Consider the following 22,507-nt stretch of genomic DNA (forward strand, 5'->3'; position numbering starts at 1 on the left):
TCTCTCCCTCTTCCTCCCTATCTCTCCCTCGATATTTCTCAGTCACTTTCACTCTTATCCCGTCCAAACCTCGTGTCTGGCTCGGGCGCTCTAGTTATTGCTTCTTCTCTCTCTCTCTCTCTGCCTACCTTTCGCCCATCTCAGCCTCTTTGCATCTCTCTCTGGATCCCTCTCTTCCCCGTCTACCGCTTCCTTCTCCGTCTCTCTGTCACGGTCCCAAGCTAACTTGGTCTAGTTCCCTCCTCCGCCCTCCTTCTTTCATGCCTCTCCGGTCATCTCTGGCCTTCTACTCCCTGTATCTTGCTATTTGTTTCTCTCCTTTCCCATCTCGCTCTCATTACCACTCACTCTGTTTGTCTCTCTTACTCTGCCCCGTCTTATTACTCCGTTCTCCCCCTTTCTTTGCTGCTCTCCCGAGCTCCCCTTCATTTTTGTCTCCCTTGTCCCTCTCGCTGGTATTGTTCCCTCATTCTCTCCCGTTCTCTGCCTGTCTTGCTGTGTATCGTTTCCTTCCTGTTTGCTTGCATCCATCTCTCTGCCTTTCTGGCTCTCTCGCAGTGCCTGTCGCCTCCCCTGCTCCCGTCTCTGTTTTCCTGTCTCTCGGAGCTGCCACAGAGTCCTCCCTCAGCCTTCATTCATTCACTCCGCTCTCTGCTTCTTTCAATTACATCATTCCCGTTTCTCTCTTTGTTCACCCCCCCCAACCCTCGCCCATGGCCCCTCCCTCCCCGAGCAATGGACCTAGATGACTTTGAGAGGGTTGAGCCCTGGGGGAGCCTCATCCTATTAGAGGGGGACGAGGGGGGGAGTCTGGGTATGTGGTACAAGGCCTGGGGCAGTATGCAAGTCCCGCCTGCGGGTTTCAGAGGGCGGAATCACCGTCTGAAGAGCCGGGGGCAGAGAGCAGGAGGCGAAATAAACTGTATGAGGAGACAGAGCACGAGTTGCAGGTCCGGCTCTCTGAATGAGCCGGAAGGTGGGGAGCAGAAGGCAGGATCATTGCACGAGGGGTCAGCAGGAGTGGCCTTACTGTTGAGCACCTACGGGCACACGGGGAGGGGGGGCGGGAACAGACAGCGGAAGGGGGGGGCGGGAACGGACAGCCACAGAAGAGCAGCGAGGGCGCAGCACTCCACTTCGGCCAAAGGCTTTTCCAAAATGAGGAAAACATCACGGGACAAAAAAAAAAAAAAAAGTACACGCCCACAGCCACATGACGTCAGAAGTGGGTGGAGAGGGAAAAAAATGCAGGAACGCCCACGAATCTGGTCCGGCCATGACGGACAGATCTCTGTTCCAATGGCTAGCCTCCATTTATGGAGCTAGCCAATGGAACAGAGGGCGGATTCAAGTGTCCCTTATACTGAAGACTACAGATTTCTCTGGAGGCGGAGCTAAAAGCTCCGTGCTCCAGCGAAACCTAAAAAGGCATGCATAGGATTTCAGAATTTTCTTCAAGAGAAATTGCACTTCATAAACGGTGAAGAAATTATAGGGCTGAGCAAATTATTCTGTAGAAAAATAATTTAAGGACATCAAAAGATGTACCTTTTTAAAGGCTTAAAGTAAATAGTCAAAATAACTGAAAAATGGACCGAGCCTAAAGTGAAATTCTAACTCAATAAATCAGGTAAACGACAAACCTCCCATATACTGTGGAGACAAATCAGCCCCAGAGTCTTAAAGAGGCAGTGGAGGTTACACCCTGTGCAGCTATGCCAACTAGCTGCTTAGTTTCTTGCATTTCATCCTGTTATTAACACTAAAAAGTGCGTTGGACAACGTTATTTACTGAAAATTAACACATTTGCTCAGTTTTTGTTACGTTTAAAAAAAAAAAAATCCCATCACCTGAATGACACTACGACCTAGGCACATACAATCCCTTTTTAGGTGCATTTTCAACAAATAAACACTTATAAATCCTAGCCTAATGTTCATACATCCTGATTTAGTACCCTCTCATACCCTTTCTAATATAGTCTGCAACTTAAGAAACCATCCTGACGCGTATGCATGCAGGTAAAATCAATTAACTGGCGCCCATGTGGAAATTTCTTGGAAAGATTGAAAATATAGATATTCAGGCTTGGCTCCAGGCAGGAAGTTGGCACACTCAATGAAAACGGTTCTGTTATTGAGAGGGGACGGTTTTTAAGGTTCAAACATAATTTGATTGCAATATTGTACTTATTTTAAAAAAGCAGGCCAAATGTTACCCAACCGCAAGGCAACTGCCCATTTAGGTGGCTACAAAAAGTTATAAAATGTGGTGGTAGTATTCTTTCAATTTAACATTTATATTCAAAACATATTTAACACACTTTAACATTTAGAAAGGAAGGGATTAACATCCGTAAACTCAAACTAACAGCTGACTGGCAGACCATACCACACAAAACCAAGGTGGATTATTTTGTATCTCACAACTTTGCCAATTTCCTGACCTTTTGCCAGTGGCTGGAGTAATAGGGTGCATATTGGGTTAGGCATGTTATAGCGTTTCTTGAATGAAGGGGCAATGATTAGGATATCTGCTAGTGCCACCTTCTAACCTATATAAAGGGGGTATATTCATTGAGCAGTCCCAATAAAGAGCAAACTAAAGTATGTCCACCAAACCCGTAATGAGTCTGATCAGCAAGTCTGTAGGTCATTTGTGAAGAATCATTATGAGGAGGAGGAGGAGGCGGTGGTGGTGAGAAGGAGTCTTGTGTGTTCATGGATAATTACTTGATAAGTGTGCAGTGGTTCCGAGATGGAGGGTGAGTCTTGCAACCTTCTACCAAAGACATGTCAGTGAGATCACACATTCAAAGTATTTTAACAATATCAACTACAAAGAAAGCAATCCAAATTAGAGACCTAAAAAAGAAAAAAACACTGGTTGTGATACTGCACTTCATGTCTGGAAAAGGACTGTATTCTTCTTTGACACTTACATCCGCTCACATAGCCGATTTATTTGAAAATTAAATTCAAAATTAAAACAATGAGTTATGTTCATAATCATTAAAGACCAGCTTGTATTTTTAAATAAATGTCAGCATATAAAACACATAGTTTGAGCAGGAAAATGATTACCGCAAAAACACTGCGGTTCTTTGCACTTACAGAGACTAATTAGCATTACGCATTCGGACTTCTATTCACAAAGCACTGAACTGCCGAGTGGTCAATAAATGTGGAATTTGTATTAAATGAGGTTAATTACTTTCGGCATTTGCAGAAACAAGGGCAGGTATCCGTTTTCACAGTGACTTTTAAGTCCCAATATCACAATGGGCTTCTACTACGAAGTCAACATTTACATTCAAAATGTCCTTCCTAAACTTTACTGTTTGCTTAACGTGTGCTTTCGAGAGCTATTGACCATAGGCTTGCAAGAATTTTGGTAAATTATCTAAACAATATGTTTTCGAGCCTATCAGCTCGAAGAGTCCCGTTTGTCAGCAAAACATTCACTACTGAATAAGGTACAGAACATCACACTTTTGAAGACAAAAATATTACATAGTGCCTTGTTCCTGCGAGTCAGGGAGCAGATCTAATGAAACCAAAACAAGGAGTGCTCAACTCAAAGCCTGCAATGACCTCCTGTTTTAAGCATGCTGGTTTATTTTTCCTTTAACGGAATATAACATGCTCAAAGTGACAAACAGATCATCTACAATGTAACATCTCCTCAAATACTGAACTTTTTCAAGAACAATTCGTAAGATTTGCTTTTTCTTTTGTTAAGGTTAGTAAAACGAATTCAGAGTTTGAGGAAGAGGATTTGACCGAGTAGGATCTGGTTTTTGGGTTTGTCTGCAGAAGAGTTAGTCTGACAGAAAGCGGTTGACACACATATCCGTTATAATTCAAAATGTAGTGAGGGGGAGGTACAGTCTCAAATTTTTGGATAACTGGACATGGCATGTTGGAATTTTTTTGTTGATTAAAGCAAGGCAGATGTTGAAGACAATCATATTTTTGGAGGAGCTGGTCATGAGGAAACCAAGAAGGAGGTTAGGGGGCTGAAAAGCTGAGAAACCTGGTACGGGGCTCAAGGGGGTCAGCAATAAGTCAATTATACACCACGAGCTAGGGGGAATAAAAGGAGCCAGCAGGGGGGGACACACAAACTAAAAAGGGGGAGGGGCAAAAACGAGACGGATGTGACAAACCACAGGAACGGGAGGAAGTGAAACAACAACTGGGGAGAAGGGGAAACACAAAAAACTGGGGGAATTTTCCCGGAATGCCAGCGCCCTCGGGGAGGGAGTGTATACACAAAGAGGTCATATGAGTGGCAGAACAAGCAACAGAGGGTGAGCTTTAACAAGTGGAAGATGCAAAGAAAGATTGAGTTAAAAGATTCTTCTGTTGCCATCAATGCAGATATATACAGAGTGATACAGCAACATATCACCACAGCCAGACAATTTCCTGTCCAACAACCTGTGTTCATTTTACTCAAACCGGAGTGGGCACTGACTTTTACCTAATCCGCATAATTCAGTTCTATCCAGCCGGAAACTCACTCAGCATCTATTGCCCCTTTCTTTCTAGGCCTACTTTGTTACTTGTAAGTCTAGGTTCAAGGATTTCTAGAAATGGATTCTGGTAGTGAAGAGGCCACACTTCTCACTGACAGCCCAGCAAATAAACAAAGTATAAGCCTGCTTTGCTCCCTATTATCACATAACTATTCACAACGGGAAAAAAAACTTTAAGGATACTCTGAACTTTACACAAACCTCTACTTACACAGCCCAATAACTTCATATCAATAACTCCTACTGCAGCAAGCATGTGCTCTACTTTAATTTTACCAGGACTAAAGAAATGCTTTAAAAGAAAAAAAAGCAGGTTCAAGTATGCGTACCTCTAGCTACCAAAGAAGTAATGGCTAAATTAGTACATGGATATTGTTCAAAATGTAAATATTTTCCAAGGTTTTCCCAGCTTAAAACAGCCTGTACCATCAGAAAGAATTCTAAATAGCATAACGGTCAACCAGCTATGTTAAAGCTCATTCTCCATTTGTAAGCAAAGTAAACAAGCATTTGCAATGCAATAGGTCTCACATTTGTGAGACTGAGCTAATAGCATTGTAAATGACAAATCTTTTATCTATGTGTTGGTTTTGAAAACAAATAAAAGGCAGTGTCATTTACAATGCGAATAGCTTAAACTCGCTCAAATGCAAGACCTATTGCATTGCAAATGCTTGTTTACTGTGTGAAGAGAGTGGAGAGGTCATGGTGAATACTGTTCAAAATCTAAGTTCATGGGTGTGCACAAACTCAAAGATCATTCGAACCCTACTACTATGCTTTATTGGAAACTTAAGGGTCTTTTCCCTAACAGGCTGACACCATCAAAGTAATATGTATTTAATTTCACTTTCACCAAGCTCCCTAATGGGGTTAATCTCAAAGCAGCTAATGCCGCAGTCCACAACCCTCAGGGTGCTCAAGGTAAGTAGTCTGTTCATTTCACAGTGTGGTGAATTAAGTGACTTTTGGTGTAGATCTATTACCAAGTAGTATAAAAATACCCCTCAGGTTCCTGGGGTCCCCCTTCGACTTGGACCCCTAAATTCCGAGTGAGAGAGAAGTGGGAACGAGAATAATAACTCCCAGTAGAACAATAAACATCCAAATTAAACACCCACTATTCAATTTAAAAGTACAGGAAAAACAACCGTGATAGTATGCAAATGGTCACCAACATGAGGTTGCCGAGCAGAAAATAAGTGCTGATTAAGCAGTCTACCAGAAAACACAACAATACTAAACTGCCATTAAGGTAATGTCGTTTTGTTCACCACAAAACGTGACATTTTTAACTCTTATAAGATGCTCCTATTGAAAGAAAAGGCTGCTGATTAACCAGTAAACAATGTTACAGCATATGCCTACCGGACAGTCTGGACATTGAATTGCACAGCAAAGGTCCACCAGCCTAATGTATCCCTTAAAATAATCTACTATCTCCCTCATTCATACAGCCCTTTATGTGCCTCTGAATGTAAGCAGCATGTTCGTGGCTGTGGCTACATGACTGGGTGTCTCCATACTCTGAAGAGTAAGTAATCATGATATCATGTTCCCATTCAAGCTGTATTCAGCAACAATCTATGCGAGTTGCTCATGGAGAAACAAAGTAAGTCAGAAGAACATAAAGCAGGGTCTAGGAAAGCATCCTATTAAGACTGGAGAAGTGCCAGGAATTAGGAACTGCAATCACAAAGATCAATTCTTTGTGTAATCTGTGCACAGTAGATTTTCGGGCCTGTATGTTAAAAGTGCTCAAAATCTCATAAAACTTCATGGTGCCAAAAGGCGTTATGCGCTGCTTGCTTACTTTTGTGAGTGATATTATTTTCACAGCAAGATTGAGATATATATATATATATATATATATATATATATATATATATATATATATATATATATATATCTCAATCACAAGGTTTGCCTGCAGTGAAGGAGCCCAAACAGGTGAGTCGCTTTTGCCTTCAAATTTATTGAGGGAAACAACATGAACCGGCTAGGTGCTTCGTCCAATCAGTTCCTGCCCATGTCTGAGGACACTTCATCAGGGGCTCGGGGCTTAGGTTCAAATACCTTCAACTGCAGTGTTGGCAGTCCATTTAACCGTGATGTTCCCGCCCAGATGGGCGTGGCCACGCGAGTGCCCGGATGGCAATTGTAGTGCCCTTTCTTCCTCCTGTGAGGCGCCGTGTGGTATCACATCATCATATGAATCCCAAGTGGGTTGCTGACACTGTTGCCGCCCAGGTTGCTGTCTTACTCCCTCAAATGGCTTCACTCTGTTCCATTTGTCACCACGCCGAGTGCCGCAGTGGCATGACTGCACAGGGTGCAGCAGGGCTCCCTCGCGACCCAGGCCAGGCCGCTTACAGGGAGTATGACAGCAACCTGGGCGGCAACAGTGTCAGAAACCCACTTGGGATTCATATGGTGATGTGATACCACACGGCGCCTCACAGGAGGAAGAAACGGCACTACAATTACCATCGGGCCACTCGGGTGGCCACGCCCATCTGGGTGGGAACATCACGGTTAAATGGACTGCCAAAACTGCAGTTGAAGGTATTTGAACCTAAGCCCCGAGCCCCTGATGAAGTGTCCTCAGACATGAAACGCGTTGGGCAGGAACTGATTGGACGAAGCACCAACCCTGTTCATGGTGTTTCCCTCAATAAATTTGAAGGCAAAAGGGACTCACCTGTACCGTTAGCTTAAGCTTTCAGTTAAAGATTTAGCAAGCCATGGAATCAAATGTACACATGTAGTCCTTGTTTATCCAGTTTGTGTTACTAATTAAATAAGTGACAAAGGGCGTATCCCGCCCGAAATGCATTGGGTCTCAAATAAAACACTGCTTTGAATGACCCGTGGCATCTGTCGTGTGTAAACTAGAGGCTTGGATGGGCACAGTTTAAACATAAGAAATTTGGGAAATTGCCATATGAACCCTACGAGTGGAACAGTGAATGCATAGTACAAAAAACTTGAGTCATAGAATGGAGTAACTGGAACAGAAAGATGACTTGATGGTTTAAAAAAATTGGAATCATGAGCCATGTTGGCGCTACAAATGCAGTGCATCTGGTTTGAGGCGGAAATATGCCTCATTTTGCTGTCATGTATTCAAGTGCCATCAGGGCAAGGCACTTTACCAGGCTGCACGCAGTCTTTTTCAATAGTGGATAAGTTGGTCAAGATATGATTAATTGGAGTGCACCCTGCGACTTCGTATTGTTAACCACATTAATTGCCCTACTAAGGGGACGCACCCGTGAGGAGAAAAGCATAGAGAAGAAGAAAAGTGTTGAAGTCAAATGTTCCACATCGAAGGGGGAAAAATTCTGGTTCATAAAAAAGTGGTGTTCAGTGGAAGGGAAACAGACACGTTTAGACAAACATTTCTATTTATAAACAGTAAATGTCGATGCAAAGACATCAGGGACTGTTGATAATGGTGTCATGTACTCTCGTGATGTATTGTGGTCTTTTGAGGTCGTTTGCGAAGCCCGTTAGGTGCAGCTGTAATGGGGCAGGATGATTTTTACCAGAGCACCAATTAGGTATCAGCAAGTCAGATAAACACCATTTAAAAGCGAACGGGATATTAGTGAGACAGATTTTGCGAGGTGGGAGAACCGAGTGTTTTTAACTTCCGAAGCAGGTATGGCATAGAAGGTTGATTAAGGGATGGTCTGCAAGAGGCATTAGGCAGTTGGTATAGTGCTCTTATGCTAAATGGGGTTTATATGTGAATTATCTTGATATGAATAAGGCAGGGAAAGTGCAGTATGCACACTAAAGAAAAAAGGATTTAACATCACAGATACTAGTAAGCTCTAGGGGAGAGGAGACACTAGAGGGCAACATTCTTGGAAACTAAACCATAATTTAGAGACGGTTGAGGAATGTAATAGAGTGGGCTCGGGATAAATGTTAAACCAGAATTGTTTGTAGCTATGTGATGAGTGCGTGAGGTTAAATACCCAGTCCGTTTTTATCGTTATGCATGTAAATTGCCATATAAAGTATGTGTGCAGGTAGTGTTTATAAAGATACTCCCGTGGTGTAATTATGTATTTAGTAGCCCGCAAAATGTAAATAGCGACATTAAGACAATGGAGTGCATGAACAATTTATATAAGCGATACAATGTATCTTATGAATGCCATATTCAGTCATGTAATTGAGTAAGGTTTTTGTTATTTTCTAGTGTCCCCTGACGAAGGGCGTATTCTGCCCGAAATGCATTGGGTCTCAAATAAAACACTGCTTTGAATGAATCGTGGCATCTGTCGTGTGTAAACTAGAGGCTTGGATGGGCACAGTTTAAACATAAGAAATTTGGGAAATTGCCATATGAACCCTACGAGTGGAACAGTGAATGCATAGTACAAAAAACTTGAGGCATAGTATGGAGTAACTGGAACAGACGGATGAATTGATGGTTTAAAAAAAATTGGAATCATGAGCCATGTTGGCGCTACAAATGCAGTGCATCTGGTTTGAGGCGGAAATATGCCTCATTTTGCTGTCACTAATTAAATAAGGCCATCATATAAGAGTGGTAAAATAAAACAAATACCTACAGTGGCCCTGTACATGCCGACTGCCACTGGACCAATCAAAAAGGCCTCATAACTGTATAGACCAACGAGGAAGCTTGTGATTGCAGGTACAAGGATATTTATTCAAACTTAAAGACTAGAATTTTGTGGTGACTAAGTCCCCAACTAGATATTCTCCTTCGTAGTGTCTAATGGGTGAGCATGGCACTTGTATTACCAGTTAGTACCAATAAGCAGATAACACTCCACTTTGGGTGAAGTATTTTAGTATCAAGTAATAAAACGGCACCAACCACCTGCTGCACAAAACTGATACGACAAATGGAGTTTACCTAGCAAAAGCAACAAGCACGGCCACGCTAATTACTAACAAATGGCCCCTGCGCGCCACTGCTCGCTCCCGCAAGGTGGATGTCGTGGAATTCACGAGTGTGTTAAAAGTGCAGATCGATTCCAAAAGGTAATCTCCAAGAGCAGCGCATGTGCGCTACCTAGGCGAGACCTAAAAAGCAGTTGGCAGGCACGAAAAATAATAACTGGGAAGATAAAAAAATTACAAATGTTGGACGAACAGCAAAAGAAAAAACTATTTTAACTTTTGTGATTTTTCAGCATTTGCTAAGCCATATACACACCTGGTTATTCTGGTCTGCGAGGTATCGCACTACAATGGGCAAGAGGTATTTGGAAAACGCATGTGGAATTGAAGGCCTATTTTCGTGACAAAACATTGCCAGGTGAGGCACCTGTTCCATGAGTTCTGCACGTACAGTCGGCTCTGTTAAATAAGAAAGAAAAACATTAACATGAATAGTATTGCAGTATTCTTTGCAAGCTTGGCAATGTGTATTTAACATACGTGGCACAAGTCTAGAACAATCTAACTCTGAAGAATGAAGTCATTTCACCCTAACACGCACTGCAAAAACCTTCCTATTCTGGAAAAGCACCCCACTGGCCAGTTTATATAAAATGTAAAGTTTCTGATCCAGAAGAAATCCAAAAAGCATAAATTGGAAGCAAAGTGGACAAGCCATAAAAGATGCATTGAACATAGCAAACTGCAAAGATAGTTCAAAGGAATTTGAGGCAGGCATGATAAAAAGGGCAGTTTTAATTCATATTTTGGCCCTGATATTTTTCAAATACAAAAGCAATCATGCAGCGCACACGGTGAGACTTTGGCTTTGTAGGCTAATCTATTGTATAGAGTTCAATGGTCCAAATTCACAAACACAGCATCAGGCTCCAAAAGTGCATACACTACCAGTTGGCATTGCTTTAGTACCTAGAGAACACGGACCCAGATACACTTTGCACCCAAGTAATCTATGATAGACAGAATTGTGTCCGAACCTCATTTACTGAAGAATTATTCCTTAAATTGTGCTTGCAGATCTGCCATTGCACTACATTCTTTTCAGTGATTCAGTGATCTAAAGGTATTGCATGAATGTATTTTTATTGTAATTATATTTATATAGAACTTACTACCTCATAACCGCTAAACACTGTAAACAACTGCAAAGGAGATGGCGCACCAGCAAGGATACAACAGACAAGACTGCCTTCGGGACAGCCCTCAACCTCTACCACAGACAGTTGAGAGAATTGAAGAAAAGGGCATTTGCCTCATGCATCGAATTAAGCTCCAATAACAACAAAGAACTCTTCGACATCGTCAAAGAAATCTCAAACCAGGAGATATGCCTTGGCATCAGCCAAGATGGCCACACTTTAAAGGAGCTCCGCGGTGACTGCTGAATTGACCCCCAACTATCCGTCCTAATCTCCACCCAGACTTGCACTGAAGTACCTCATGGAATGACTGGGGTGGCTGGCTGTCAGGGAAGAGAGATTGCTGCCGTTCTGGGCTGCAACTGGAGCGGGGCGGACGACTTGAGTGTTTGGCGTCGGCATGCAGAGATAAAGTGGCCTCCTTCACTGGGAATTGGAAACTACAGACTGTATCCCAACCAGATCAGACCACGACACATTGATTCTAGCTCCGATCGGATGACATCTGCCCCCCTTGCATTGCCTACCTGGGCCCAGAGGTAAGTGCGGGGCCTGTAGATGAGAAGCAGGCCTTGCGTTGAAATCAGCAGCCCCTGCTGAATCAACGTAGGAGGGGCACACTGCTCCAAGGGGCCTACAGGCGCATGCAGCGAACACCAGGACTAGATACCCTTGCAATGGGAATGGTGGTGCTCGAGGGTTCCATAAACAACCGCTGGTTTTGCAGGACTGATGGCTCCTGGCAAGGGTTCTCCTCATCCTGCTCTGCAGGGGGAATCTATCCAGTCACAGCAGGGGGCCAGAGCGACGGAGGCCACGCTGCAGGTGTTGGGGGTCCTGTATTTTGGAGGGGGCCTCTGCCGGCAGAAAACACTACACAGGAGTCGCCATATATAACTATTTGAGCTGCCACCTCAGGGTGAGGGGGAATACATGCCAATTACCTTCCTGATGCAGCAGGGGCTGGATATTTGAAGGCCTGTGGGACCAGGCTCTCAGATCCCCAAGTGGAAACACTCAACAACCCCACCCCAAGAAGCAACCTGGACAACCTGGGAGTAAAAGGCAGAGGGCCCAGATACACTGCAGATGAGTGCAATGTTGTGGGGTCCGACCCCACAATGGGAAAGGCAACGCAGAAACACTTAAGTACGGAGCATTGTGCATTCGATAGGATAGTCTTGACAGCCCTTGACCCATGACGGGCCCTAGAGAACTCCAAGACTACAGCCATACTGGGCTGGGGGCAGCGGGGTACAGGGAGTGCCACGTGAACGTCTGTACATGGAGGTGTGGCAGTCTTGAACCAGGCAGACCTAGGCCAACAGACTTGAATCCTAGGAAGGCCTACAAACGTGGGGGATACATACCAGCACGAAATCGCTCACTTGAGGGGGGTGACTTGCGATGGTGCAAAGCATTAGTCGAGGTGCAATAGATCACACGGAGAGGCTGCCTCTTCTTCGGGGCTGTAGTAAGGCCCAAACTAGACGCCCTACACTCAGTCTAACAAAATGAAGAAGTACACGGTGCCAAGACAGTCTGCGGACGAGACTGCGCCGGATGCCAAATATTCACAAGTGATGTAGCTCCCTCCTTGGGGCCATAATGGCAGACATCCGTGACCTAAATAACACCTTGGAACTGAAAATAGATGCTGTGACAGTAGACTTAACACTCCTCAGGGCAGATTTAAAAAATATGCAGAAGCACCCCTGCAGAAACCCACATCAACCAACTACAGTCCACATCCATAAAGCTGCAGGAGCAAGTACAGTACTTGACGAAACAACATATGTTGGACTTGGCCCTTTTGGCAGGTTCATCCCTAAACGTTTTGCTTTTAAATGTGACCTGGTGTTAGTTGTTTTTTGGCTTCTGCGCACTTTAACACTGTGTCCCAGTGTAAAGTGCCTGCGCTCTCTAGGTGCGTGTGGTGAGATTTTCCTGCCCTCCCATAGGAATTCATGGGGGATGTGTGTGTCCATGGTAGTTCCTAATGTGAGTGGAGTGCAGGGGCGAGTTTGGTATGTGCGAACTCGTGGGAATAAATGCTGCACAATGGTGTGCGCAGATTTAATATGGCTAGTGTAGAAGTGCCACTTCTAGAAGTTGGCATGTCTGTGTGCAGTGAATGTGGATTGCCTATCTGGCTTGTGAGTGAAAGGAGCTGGCTGGTGTGCTTGGCTCCAGGAGTCAGGATGGGTCTGCCCGGTGGTGAATGGGGACATCTGCATGTTGATGGGAGGAGTTGCCCCTGGGACCTGAATAGGGCTGTGCCTTCCCTCCACAATGCTCCTTCCCTCCACAATGCTGGCTCCGCCCCCTGTGGTGCGTCGGATGTCCCTAGCCTGTCCTGTGAATAGGGAGAGGGGCTGAGCACAACAAAGTGCTCCAGAACCAGTTGCAGCTGGTTGGCCCTTTGCCCTGCAGCATGAGACAAAGGAAATCTGGGTATAAGAAGGGGCTGTAACATCATGAAAAATGTTCTCTCTTGTTCCTGACTGAAGGGGGGCCTGCTGCTGCTGCTGGGCGCCAGGAGGAACCGCCACTGGGGACTGCCTCCCTGCTGTAGGGCCCTGTGAGCTGGCCCCTGGGCCCAGCATTTGCCCCCCTGCCCTCTGAAAGACTTTACTGGACTTTTGCATGTAGCGCATGGGAGCGTTTAGGTTCTCCTTCTGGGGAGCCGCTTCATCTCCCCAGAGAGCGCTTATGGTGGTGCCTTTTTCCTTTGGTGAGCAGCGCACCTACTTGTGAGTGGCAGCACGGAGCTGCGATCATTTTCAGGTGGGGATCCCCCTGCCTTTGTAACCGAGCGGGTGCCTACCCCACAATTTACCCGATTTTCAGCACGAGAGCCCACCTCGCATATTTGCCGTGTTTCATATCCCTAGCGAGTGCCCACCCCGCCAGGGACTTTGTGCTGCTTGTTTATATCCCTAGCGGGTGCCCACCCCGCCAGGGACTTTGCCGAGTTTTTAATATCCCTAGCGGGTGCCCACCCCGCCAGGGACTTTTGCATTTGACTGGGAACCTACCCCGTATTGCATGCAGCCTGCAAGAGTGACGCTGAGGGCCGCCGCGCTGCCCGCGGCGACCCGGAAGTGAAAGAAAGTCAACAGGAAGCTCCTGTGACCTGGAGGAAGCTCACCCGGCTCTGCCGTGAGCACAAAGGCGGCGTGGGAGAGCCCTGTGGTGCCCAGTATGGTCGGAGTAGAAGACCCAGGCGGGAGCCTACCCCGCGCTGGGACGGGCATCAGAGGCAGTGCCCAGGAGAGCCGACCAAGGAAGCAGTCGGGAGCCTACCCCGCGCTTCTGTGACCAGAAGACAAGGTGAGAGGGGATTGGAGTCCCCCCTCTGCTGCCCGATGAGTGAAGAGGGGCAGAAGGGGTGCGGGGGGGTGCTCCTACCATTTGGGAGTCCCCCGAGTGGGGGCTCACCGGCCCAGCTGTGCCCATTCTCTTCTTCTTGTGGGGACAAAGTTGGAAATCTCATTTTGAGTCCCAGAGCGGGTCTCCGACGTTTGGGGCACATTGTATTAAAAGACCCAGCGAGGCCTGGAGGCACAGTGGTGCCAGCTCTTGTTTGTTTAAACTCCCCAGCTGCCCTGTGTGACAGAGGGCAGGTGCAACGTTGCGCCATTCTTCAGGGTGCACAGTAAATGCCCGCGCCCCTCTTTGTGATTTCACAGCTGCCCAGCAAGTAGTGGGTAGCTGCCACGTTTAGGCCTAAACTCTTGCGCACTCTTCTTTTGCTGCCTGTGCAGCCTGCCCTGACACTGTTGGACAGAGGGCGTTTGAGCCCCACGGAAGGCCAGTTGGCCTGGGGTCAGTACCTACTGTGATACTGCGCAAGGTGATTGGTGGTTATGTTGATAATTACCTAATGCCTAATGTGATTTATGCGTAATATGCAATGCCTTTATGCCTTTGATAACTCTAACTGTGTTTTCATGCTTAGGAGGATGTTTTGCCTAGTATAGTTTATGCTAGTCAGTTTATGTGTCCCTGCATGATCTATGCCTAAGGTGATTAGTATTGCGTAGTGTGTACCTACCTTTTACCAGTGGTTACTGATTGCGTCCTACACTTGTTATTTTGTGCTACAATTATTCTATGTTCTAGAAGTGCTATTTCTACTAAGTACTATTTCTACTAAGTGCTATTTCTATTAAGTGCTGATTCTGACAGTGGCCCAGTCTGGTGTAATAATCCCCTGTAAATACTGCCCAGTGCCAGTTGGCACAGTGTAATTATGATCTAATGTGTTTATGGTAATACAAAGGCTATTTTTATATATATAACACACAAGAGAGCAGATCAAGTCACTCCTCTTTCTCCAGTGGATATTTAAGTATTTAAATTCCTGGTATTTATGTAACTTTTTTAGTACATGCTTGTTCATTTGTCACTAATACACTTTGTATGGAATTGCAGTAGCTATTTTTTGTCAATCGGTCCCGAAGAAAGCCGGGTCAGATGCCCCCATGGCTGAAACATGTGCACCATACTGCACAGCGCTAAAGGGTAGTCTTACTACCCAGCGTGTTTTTAATCTTTGACACCCAGACTTCTGTTTAAACGCCCTCTGAAGTCCGGGTAGCCAATTTTACCATTTTTGTTTGAGCACTGCACTTATTCATTCACATCACCTGAGGATGTAGACTGATCATTACTTTTGACATCCATTCCCGCACCGGCATTATTTGGTCGGACTTGGGTAGGCATGACCAGCAATTCCCACGTGACGTAAACTCCACCACATGGGTGGTCTGATGGGAATTGCTTCAACCTCCCGTCACCAATAGCCTATATCTCTGGCAGCCCTTGTTTCATGCATTCACCACCAGTACCGCACGGTTACTGTTGTAGGCACACACCCCCTTTTTGACTTGATCTGCTCTCTTGTGTGTTATGTATTTCAATGTAGGGGAACGGGCAGACTGGTCATTAAACATTCCCCTTGACCCTCCACATACCCTTTTGTTTTCAGTATTTTTATATATAACCTTGTGTGGAGTTCCTGTTTGTGGTGTGCCTAGTGTGTTGCTGTTGTGTGTGTGTGTGTGCAAACGCTTTACACATTGCCTCCGGGATAAGCCTTACTGTTCGTGCCAAGCTGCCAAGGTGGTGAGCAGGGGTTATCTTGGAGTGTAACTCCCTTGCCCTGACTAGAGTGGTGATTTCTGCCTGGCTTTGGCGCAAGCCTCAGCCAACCAGAAAGCCCATTTCTAACAACATATGTGGGCAAAACTTGAAGACCAAGAAGGTAGAGCTCGTAGGATCATCATCAGGGTGTGCAGGATCCCCGAGGAGGCAGAAGGACACAGTGTGCATCTCTTTCTTGAGGCCTCATTGTCAATATGTTGCGACCCAAATGCCTCTCAAATTTTTTCGAATGAACACATAGGGCCCCGACACCACCACCTAAACCTGCCCCTTCACCATAGACGGTCATAGCTCGAATCTTAAACCATCACGACTGCGATGCCATCCTATAAGCCGCCCATTACCCTGTGGAACTTGCCTATGAAAATGCAACGATTTGCTTCTTCACAGATTTTAGACTGCAGGTACAGTGCTAGCGCCGCAGCTTTGAGAAGTTAAAAAAGTGCTTTGGTCCAAAGACAAAATACATTATGTTGTATCCTGTGAGACTGAGTGGTGGAAGCAGGAAAGTCATGGCACTTCACTCGACAGGAGGAGGCCTGGGATTGGCTCGAGGGCTGGTGCACACCAGGACACCAGGCACAACGAGAGAAGAAGGGGCACCCTAGCTAACAACAAGAGAATGACCTTCCAACGCACAGTGATGAACATCTGGGATTGAGTGCCACACAAGAAAACAGATCGATGAACCCCTCGAAGTAATCCTATTATGCTGCTGACTTTCTATAATGGTTGAGAGGACTGACCAGTCAGTGAGAGCCTCTGGTGAATACACATAGGACTCCGGTATCCCAAGTATGGTGTTCATCTAGTGTGACCAACCTGGGGGGAGAGGAAAGGAAAAGACTACCAAGACTTTTGTGATGGATTTCTAAAGACAGTATGCTGTGCTAGTGGAATATGATTCAACACTGTTAGCCTGGACATGGTGGTGCTGGCCAACCCTAGATATATTCCATTATTTTGTTTGGGCGACAGGCGATCTGCACATTAGGGAAGTGGGCATTTCCAGGCCTACAATGCAGGGCTACAGGTTGGGGGGTGTTTCTTAGAGATAGACAGTTTTGCTGTTATACAATGTTTAGAATGCATGTCCTACTTGATATTAGCTCAGTGACAATAGGTCACAGGGAGGATGGCCATTTGATGGTGGGGGAATGAGGCAGGCCAACTGTTTTGAGGGTAGATCACATCTCAAATTAGGCATCACATGGAAGCTCAAGCATGCTTAGCCTCGAAGGTTATGTGGAACATCAACGGCCTTGGTAATAAAATCAAACAAGCCATATTACTGCAATATCTTCAGAGGCATGCCCCAGACGTGGTCCTCCTACAGGAGACTCATTTAAAAGGCAACCACTATAAGGCACTCAATAGGTTTAGATATACTCTCCTCACCCATGCAAGTTTCACTTCAGGCTCCAGAGGCACGGCCGTACTTATTAAAACATTGGCGCCATTCACCCCAGGTCGCACCTGGATGACCCGCTTGGCAGATATGTAGAGTAAACTGTTATGTGGGAAGGCCATCCACTCAGCATATGCTCGGGGCATGTACTGACAAAGCTCCACACTGATGCACTGCCGGCACTATGCGCCCCACTGCTCGAGGTGCCACCTGGCACCCTTATATTTGGGGGTGACAAACGCTAAAATGTACTCAGAAATGGATAGGATATCTGGATCTCCCCATGGTGCAGCCCTGGCCCACTATTGGCCTTTGGGGACGAGACGGAGCTGGTAGATTTGTGGCACAAACACAATCCCAAAGCAGAACAGTTTACATTTCATTCTGCTGTGCATGGCAGCTGCTCCTGCTTAGATCCTATTTTCAGCCACTGCACACATGCAGGCCTGGTTCGCAGCGTAATATAAAGTACACAGCATTGTGGACCACTCCCTGGCAGAGGTACTGCTGCAGGGCCCTCTCAGGGACACCACCTTGCCTTCCAGAATAGATCCAGAGCATCTGAAAGACAAAACATTCATGGACAAGATAAGGGCATGGATAGATCAATATTTTAAGGAGAATAAGGGGACGGTTGACTCCGAGTGCATCCTCTGGGAAGCCTTTAAGGCGGTATTATGGGGTCATACTCAGGCTCTGAGATGCGAAGAGTTCTAAAGGGAGATTACTCTACTAGAGGCTTCGGTGCCATGGGGGGGGGGGGGAAATGCAAACTAATTCCTGGCTAAGAATTTACTCCTACAGCTGGAAAAACTGTGGGGCTGGAGGAGGCTTTTTCCAGACGGTTGACAGTAAATGACGCAAACCCCTTTGGGATGGGGTAGTTCGTGAATAGCACAATGTAAGCTCCAGAAGGGGGATTTTGAGGGGGGCCGGCAGTCCCAAACACATATTTGTATAAGTGGGGCCTTCTGGGCATTGATTACCTTGAGGTTATCTGGAGAGGCGAGGCTCTGATCACAATTGAAGATCTGCAGCCAGAGTATCAGATGACAGACAATGAGAGTCCCTAACCCATAGGAAGCTAATGAACAACTCCCCAGATCCTTTGGGAACTATACGAGAGGGAGATGGATTTGGAGCTACTGGAGGATAACTGGGTGGAGGCAATACAGAGTCCTTGAGAAATAGCTATTTGTGCCCACTTCTGTCTGATACAGCTGAGGATACTGACCAGATCCTATTCCTCTAGAACACTCATGATCCAGCTTGGAAGATGTGACACAAATTTGTGCGCTAGAGGGTACGGCGCAGTAGGCTCTTTCTTCCGTATACTATGGGTTTGTCCCAAAATCCAACAATACTGGAGGGATGTAGTACAGATCTGAAACAAAGTTATAGATTCCTCACCTTAGAATATCCCCCAGGCGTCAGAGTGGATCTGGAAAGTTTTTCGTCAGCAGTATCCCTGCGCGTCGGTAGGTGGCGTTGGTCGACTTCACATTCGTTGTCGACATCATGGACGCCGGATGACGTAGCAGAAAGTTAGATGCCGCCCTCGCGCAATGATGTCAGTTTTTTTATTTTCCGCACCAGCAAGCGCCGATCCAGCGAGTTCGGTCCTCTAGTCACTTTTTTACTGAGTTTTTGCAACTTTTATCGACTTCTTTTTTGAGTCTATCATCGACTCCTGGTACACGAGAGATGCCCTGTTTCAAGGCTTGCGGTTCCTGTACCCAACTGATGTCAGTAACAGATCTGCACCGTGTGTGCCTCTACTGCCTGGAGTGCGACCACGACCCCAAGTCGTGCTCCGACTGCCGAACCATGGCCCAAAGTCTTTGCGGGAGCGGTCCTGAAAGATCCTCTAGGTCCGGCAGTCTGCTCCACGTCACTCAAGGTCCCGGTCTGAGGGAGATCGCGGGACCGATCACGGAGCCATCACCACCACTCGTCGTCTAAGTCTTCGCACTCGGGGTCAGGTAAGTCGAAGCACAAGAAGAAGTCTTAGAAGCATTATCGCTGATCGACTTCCCCTCGTCCGTCGGCCGACGCAACGCAGGGTGCGGGAGGTGCCCCCCCGCAATGCATGCCATCTTTGGGCAGCCCGACTCCGCCGGCGTGCCATCACACCCCACCGTCTTGGCTGGGGGCACTAGGCCTTCAACCCCGGTGGCTGCGACCTCAGCTCCCCAAGGCCCCCTTGGATCCAGGCCTGTATCCGGATCTGCGCCGGTCGACCTCGTAACACCTCAACCGGCGGCGATTGCACCAGCACCACATCCGCAGCCGGCTGGGCCCCCTGCCGGCGTCTACCCTGGCTTCCACCCCGATGTGGTCACGGAGACGGACCGGAGTCGACTGATACCAGATCCGGTGCCGATGGGTACTTTTGTTCCTGTGTTCCACCGTGGTCATTTCCAGCCAGGTTGGCAGCCAGACTAGGGTGAGGAAGACTGGGAGAGGTCTGGTGAATCTTTGACAGACCAGCTGGAGTACGAGCCAGTTTGGCGAGAGGAACTGGGGGATGCCAGTGGTCTGAATACCTCCCCAGACTTAGGCATATTGTCTTCTTCTATCGTTGCTACGGAGGAGGGAGCGTCATACACAGTGGTGTTGCGAAGGGCGGCAGAGGTTCTCCACCTCGAGCTTCCTATGGTGGCAGTCAGGACTAACCTCCTGACAGAGGTGCTCCAGTCGGCAGCAAGCTCTTCAGCGGCAGCGGTTCAAGGAAGCCCTAACAGACAACCTTTTGGGCACCAGGTCCAGGTCCAACACAGGGGCTCCTGTGGATAGGATGGTTGCCAGACGCCACCGCCCGGCCCCGGGTGACCCCACTTTCCTCTCCTAACACCCTACCCCTGAGAGCTTGGTGGTCCAAGCCCCTATGTCCAAAGGCGCCTTCCCTTCAGCTCCACCTGATAGGGAATCCAAGAAGCTGGACCAACTTGGGAAGAAGAGGTTTTCTTCCTCTTCCTTGGGACTGTGGTCGGTAAACACGGCATGTTTGTTGGGCCGTTATTCTCACTCTGTGTGGGTTACGGTGGCCCAAGCCCTGCCTCAGTGCCCAGAGGAGGCCTGGGCCGTGCTTTCCCGTGCAGTCGCTGAGGGGAGAGACGCAGCGAAGTTTACCATCCGCTGTGGGCTGGATACCGCCAATGCACTGGGCAGGATGATTGCCACGCCTGGTTGTGTCCAACTGGTTTATCCGGGGATGTCCAATCCACACTTATGGACATGCCCTTTGATGGCCATCCCTTTAAGGACTCTTGGGCTACACCCAGGTCCTTGGGCCTCTCCACCACCCGCACTGAGCAGTCTGCCTTTCGCCCCTTTTGTGGATAGCGAAGGGGTGACCCACTATGTCCCGCCCAGAGCCACAGGATGCGCTGGCTGTTCATCCCCATCGCTGCCGGGGACGTGGGAACATCCGGCGTGGTTCTGGGGGCTAGCGAGAGGGCCAGTCCACCACAGCCTCCATTGCAACAGCCTCCAAACGCTCCTAGTCTGACGTTCCAGGGCCACCAAACGCCAGTGGGCAGCAGGATCCACCATCAGCCCCCACACTGGCACTCCATGTCGGACAGGTGAGTTCTGCAGATAGTCCGAAGGGGCTACTCCCAACAGGAAGTTTCAGCCCTCTTGGCCAAGGGGGCCATCAAGCATGTTCCTGCCCCAGAAGTAGGTCTTGGTTGCTATTCCCACTACTTTCTGGACAATGGCCTGCGTCCTATCTTGGATCTCAGGAACGTCAACCACTTCCTGAAGGAGAAGTTCAAAATGTTGACACTCACTAAGGTCTTTTCTGCCCTCGACCCTGGAGACTGGCTGGTAGCACTGGACTTGCAGGACGCTTATTCTCACATCTCCGTCCTGCTGGCCCACCAGCGTTACCTACGGTTCACGGTAGGCCACGAGCACTTTCAGTTTACCGTTCTCCCCTTTGGCCTTACCAGCGCCCCTCGGGTGTTCACGAAAGTGATGGCGGTAGTCATAGCTCACCTGCACAGACCAGGGGTTCCAGTCTTCCCCCTATCTCGACGACTGGTTGTTGAAGGTGGGCTCGCCCCAGGCAGTCGTCTCCCACCTACAGACTACGGCCGACCTCCTGCATTTGCTGGGGTTCTCCATCAACGTGCCGAAGTCGCACCGGATTCCCTCTCAGAGGCTTTTTTTATCAGAGCGATTCTGGACACAACACAGTTTGGGGTTTATTCTCCTGAACAGCGAGTCCGGGATATTCGGGCTATGATCCCGATCTTTCACTCTTTATCCCGGGTTTCGGTCAGGATGACCCGGAGGCTGCTGGGCCTCATCACCTCCTGCATCCTGCTGGTCGATCATGCCAGGTGGCATATGCCGGCTATGCAGTGGCACCTGAAGTTCCAGTGGGCGCAGCACAAGGGGAATCTATCCCATTGCATCAAGATCTCAGAGGACACTGCACAACAATTGCAGTGGTGGCTCACGAACCAGGATTGGGTCAACGGCAGATCCCTCTCCCTTCCCCAGCCAGATCACACAGTGGTAACGGACGCCTCCCTGGGATGGGGCGGCCACATGGGAGAGGCGGAGATCAGAGGCCTCTGGTCTCCGGCGGAGTCCGAGCTCCCCATCAACCTTCTGGAGCTTCGGGCGATCAGTCTTGCACGAAAGACATTCCTTCCCTCTGTCCAGGGAAGAGTAGTACAGGTGTTCACTGACAACACCACCTCCACGTGGTACTGCAACAAACAAGGCAGGGTGGGGTCATGGACCCTATGTCAGGAGGCCCTGCACCTCTGGACATGGCTGGAACATCAGGGCATATCCTTGGTGGTTCAACACCTGGCAGGTTCACTGAACGCCAAGGCGGACAAACTCAGCGGCAGCTGCATGATGGATCACTAAGCGGTGGTGCAAGGTCTCTCTGCAGTGGGGAGAGCTTTGGTTAGATCTATTCGCCACCGAGGAAAATGCGCAATGTCAGCAGTTCTGCACGTTGAAATTTCCAAGGCGGCACTCGCTAGGCGACATGTTTCGTCGCGTGTGGAGTTGCGATCTTCTATACGCCTAATTGAGGTGGTGGACTCAGTCATGCTGGAGCTGGATTCAGGGGCATCGGCCATGCTGTTGCTCCTGGACCTATCTGCGGCATTTGATACGGTCAACCACTCCATTTTGATCCAGCGCCTCGAGGACGCAGGGTTCGAGGGCACAGCTTTACAATGGCTCAAGTCCTTTCTTCATAAGCGCACGCAGAGAGTGGCACTCCAACCACATCAATCCAGTCGCAAGACCCTTTGGTGTGGCGTCCCTCAGGG

General features: G+C 47.8%; 1 protein-coding gene across 5 annotated transcripts in view; it reads right to left on the reverse strand.

Annotated features, from left to right (window-relative positions):
* The window catches only part of PPP4R1 (protein phosphatase 4 regulatory subunit 1), a 689,584-nt gene that overhangs the window by 462,398 nt on the left and 204,679 nt on the right, over positions 1–22,507 (reverse strand). For all 5 annotated transcript variants that reach the window (XM_078688139.1, XM_078688143.1, XM_078688140.1 and 2 more), the window contains exon 5: positions 9,745–9,887. In XM_078688139.1, the coding sequence (XP_078544265.1) occupies positions 9,745–9,887 (143 nt within the window). The remainder of the gene's footprint in view (positions 1–9,744; positions 9,888–22,507) is intronic.

Source organism: Lissotriton helveticus, chromosome 4_1 (genome assembly GCF_964261635.1).
Source record: "Lissotriton helveticus chromosome 4_1, aLisHel1.1, whole genome shotgun sequence".
NCBI lineage: Eukaryota > Metazoa > Chordata > Amphibia > Caudata > Salamandridae > Lissotriton > Lissotriton helveticus.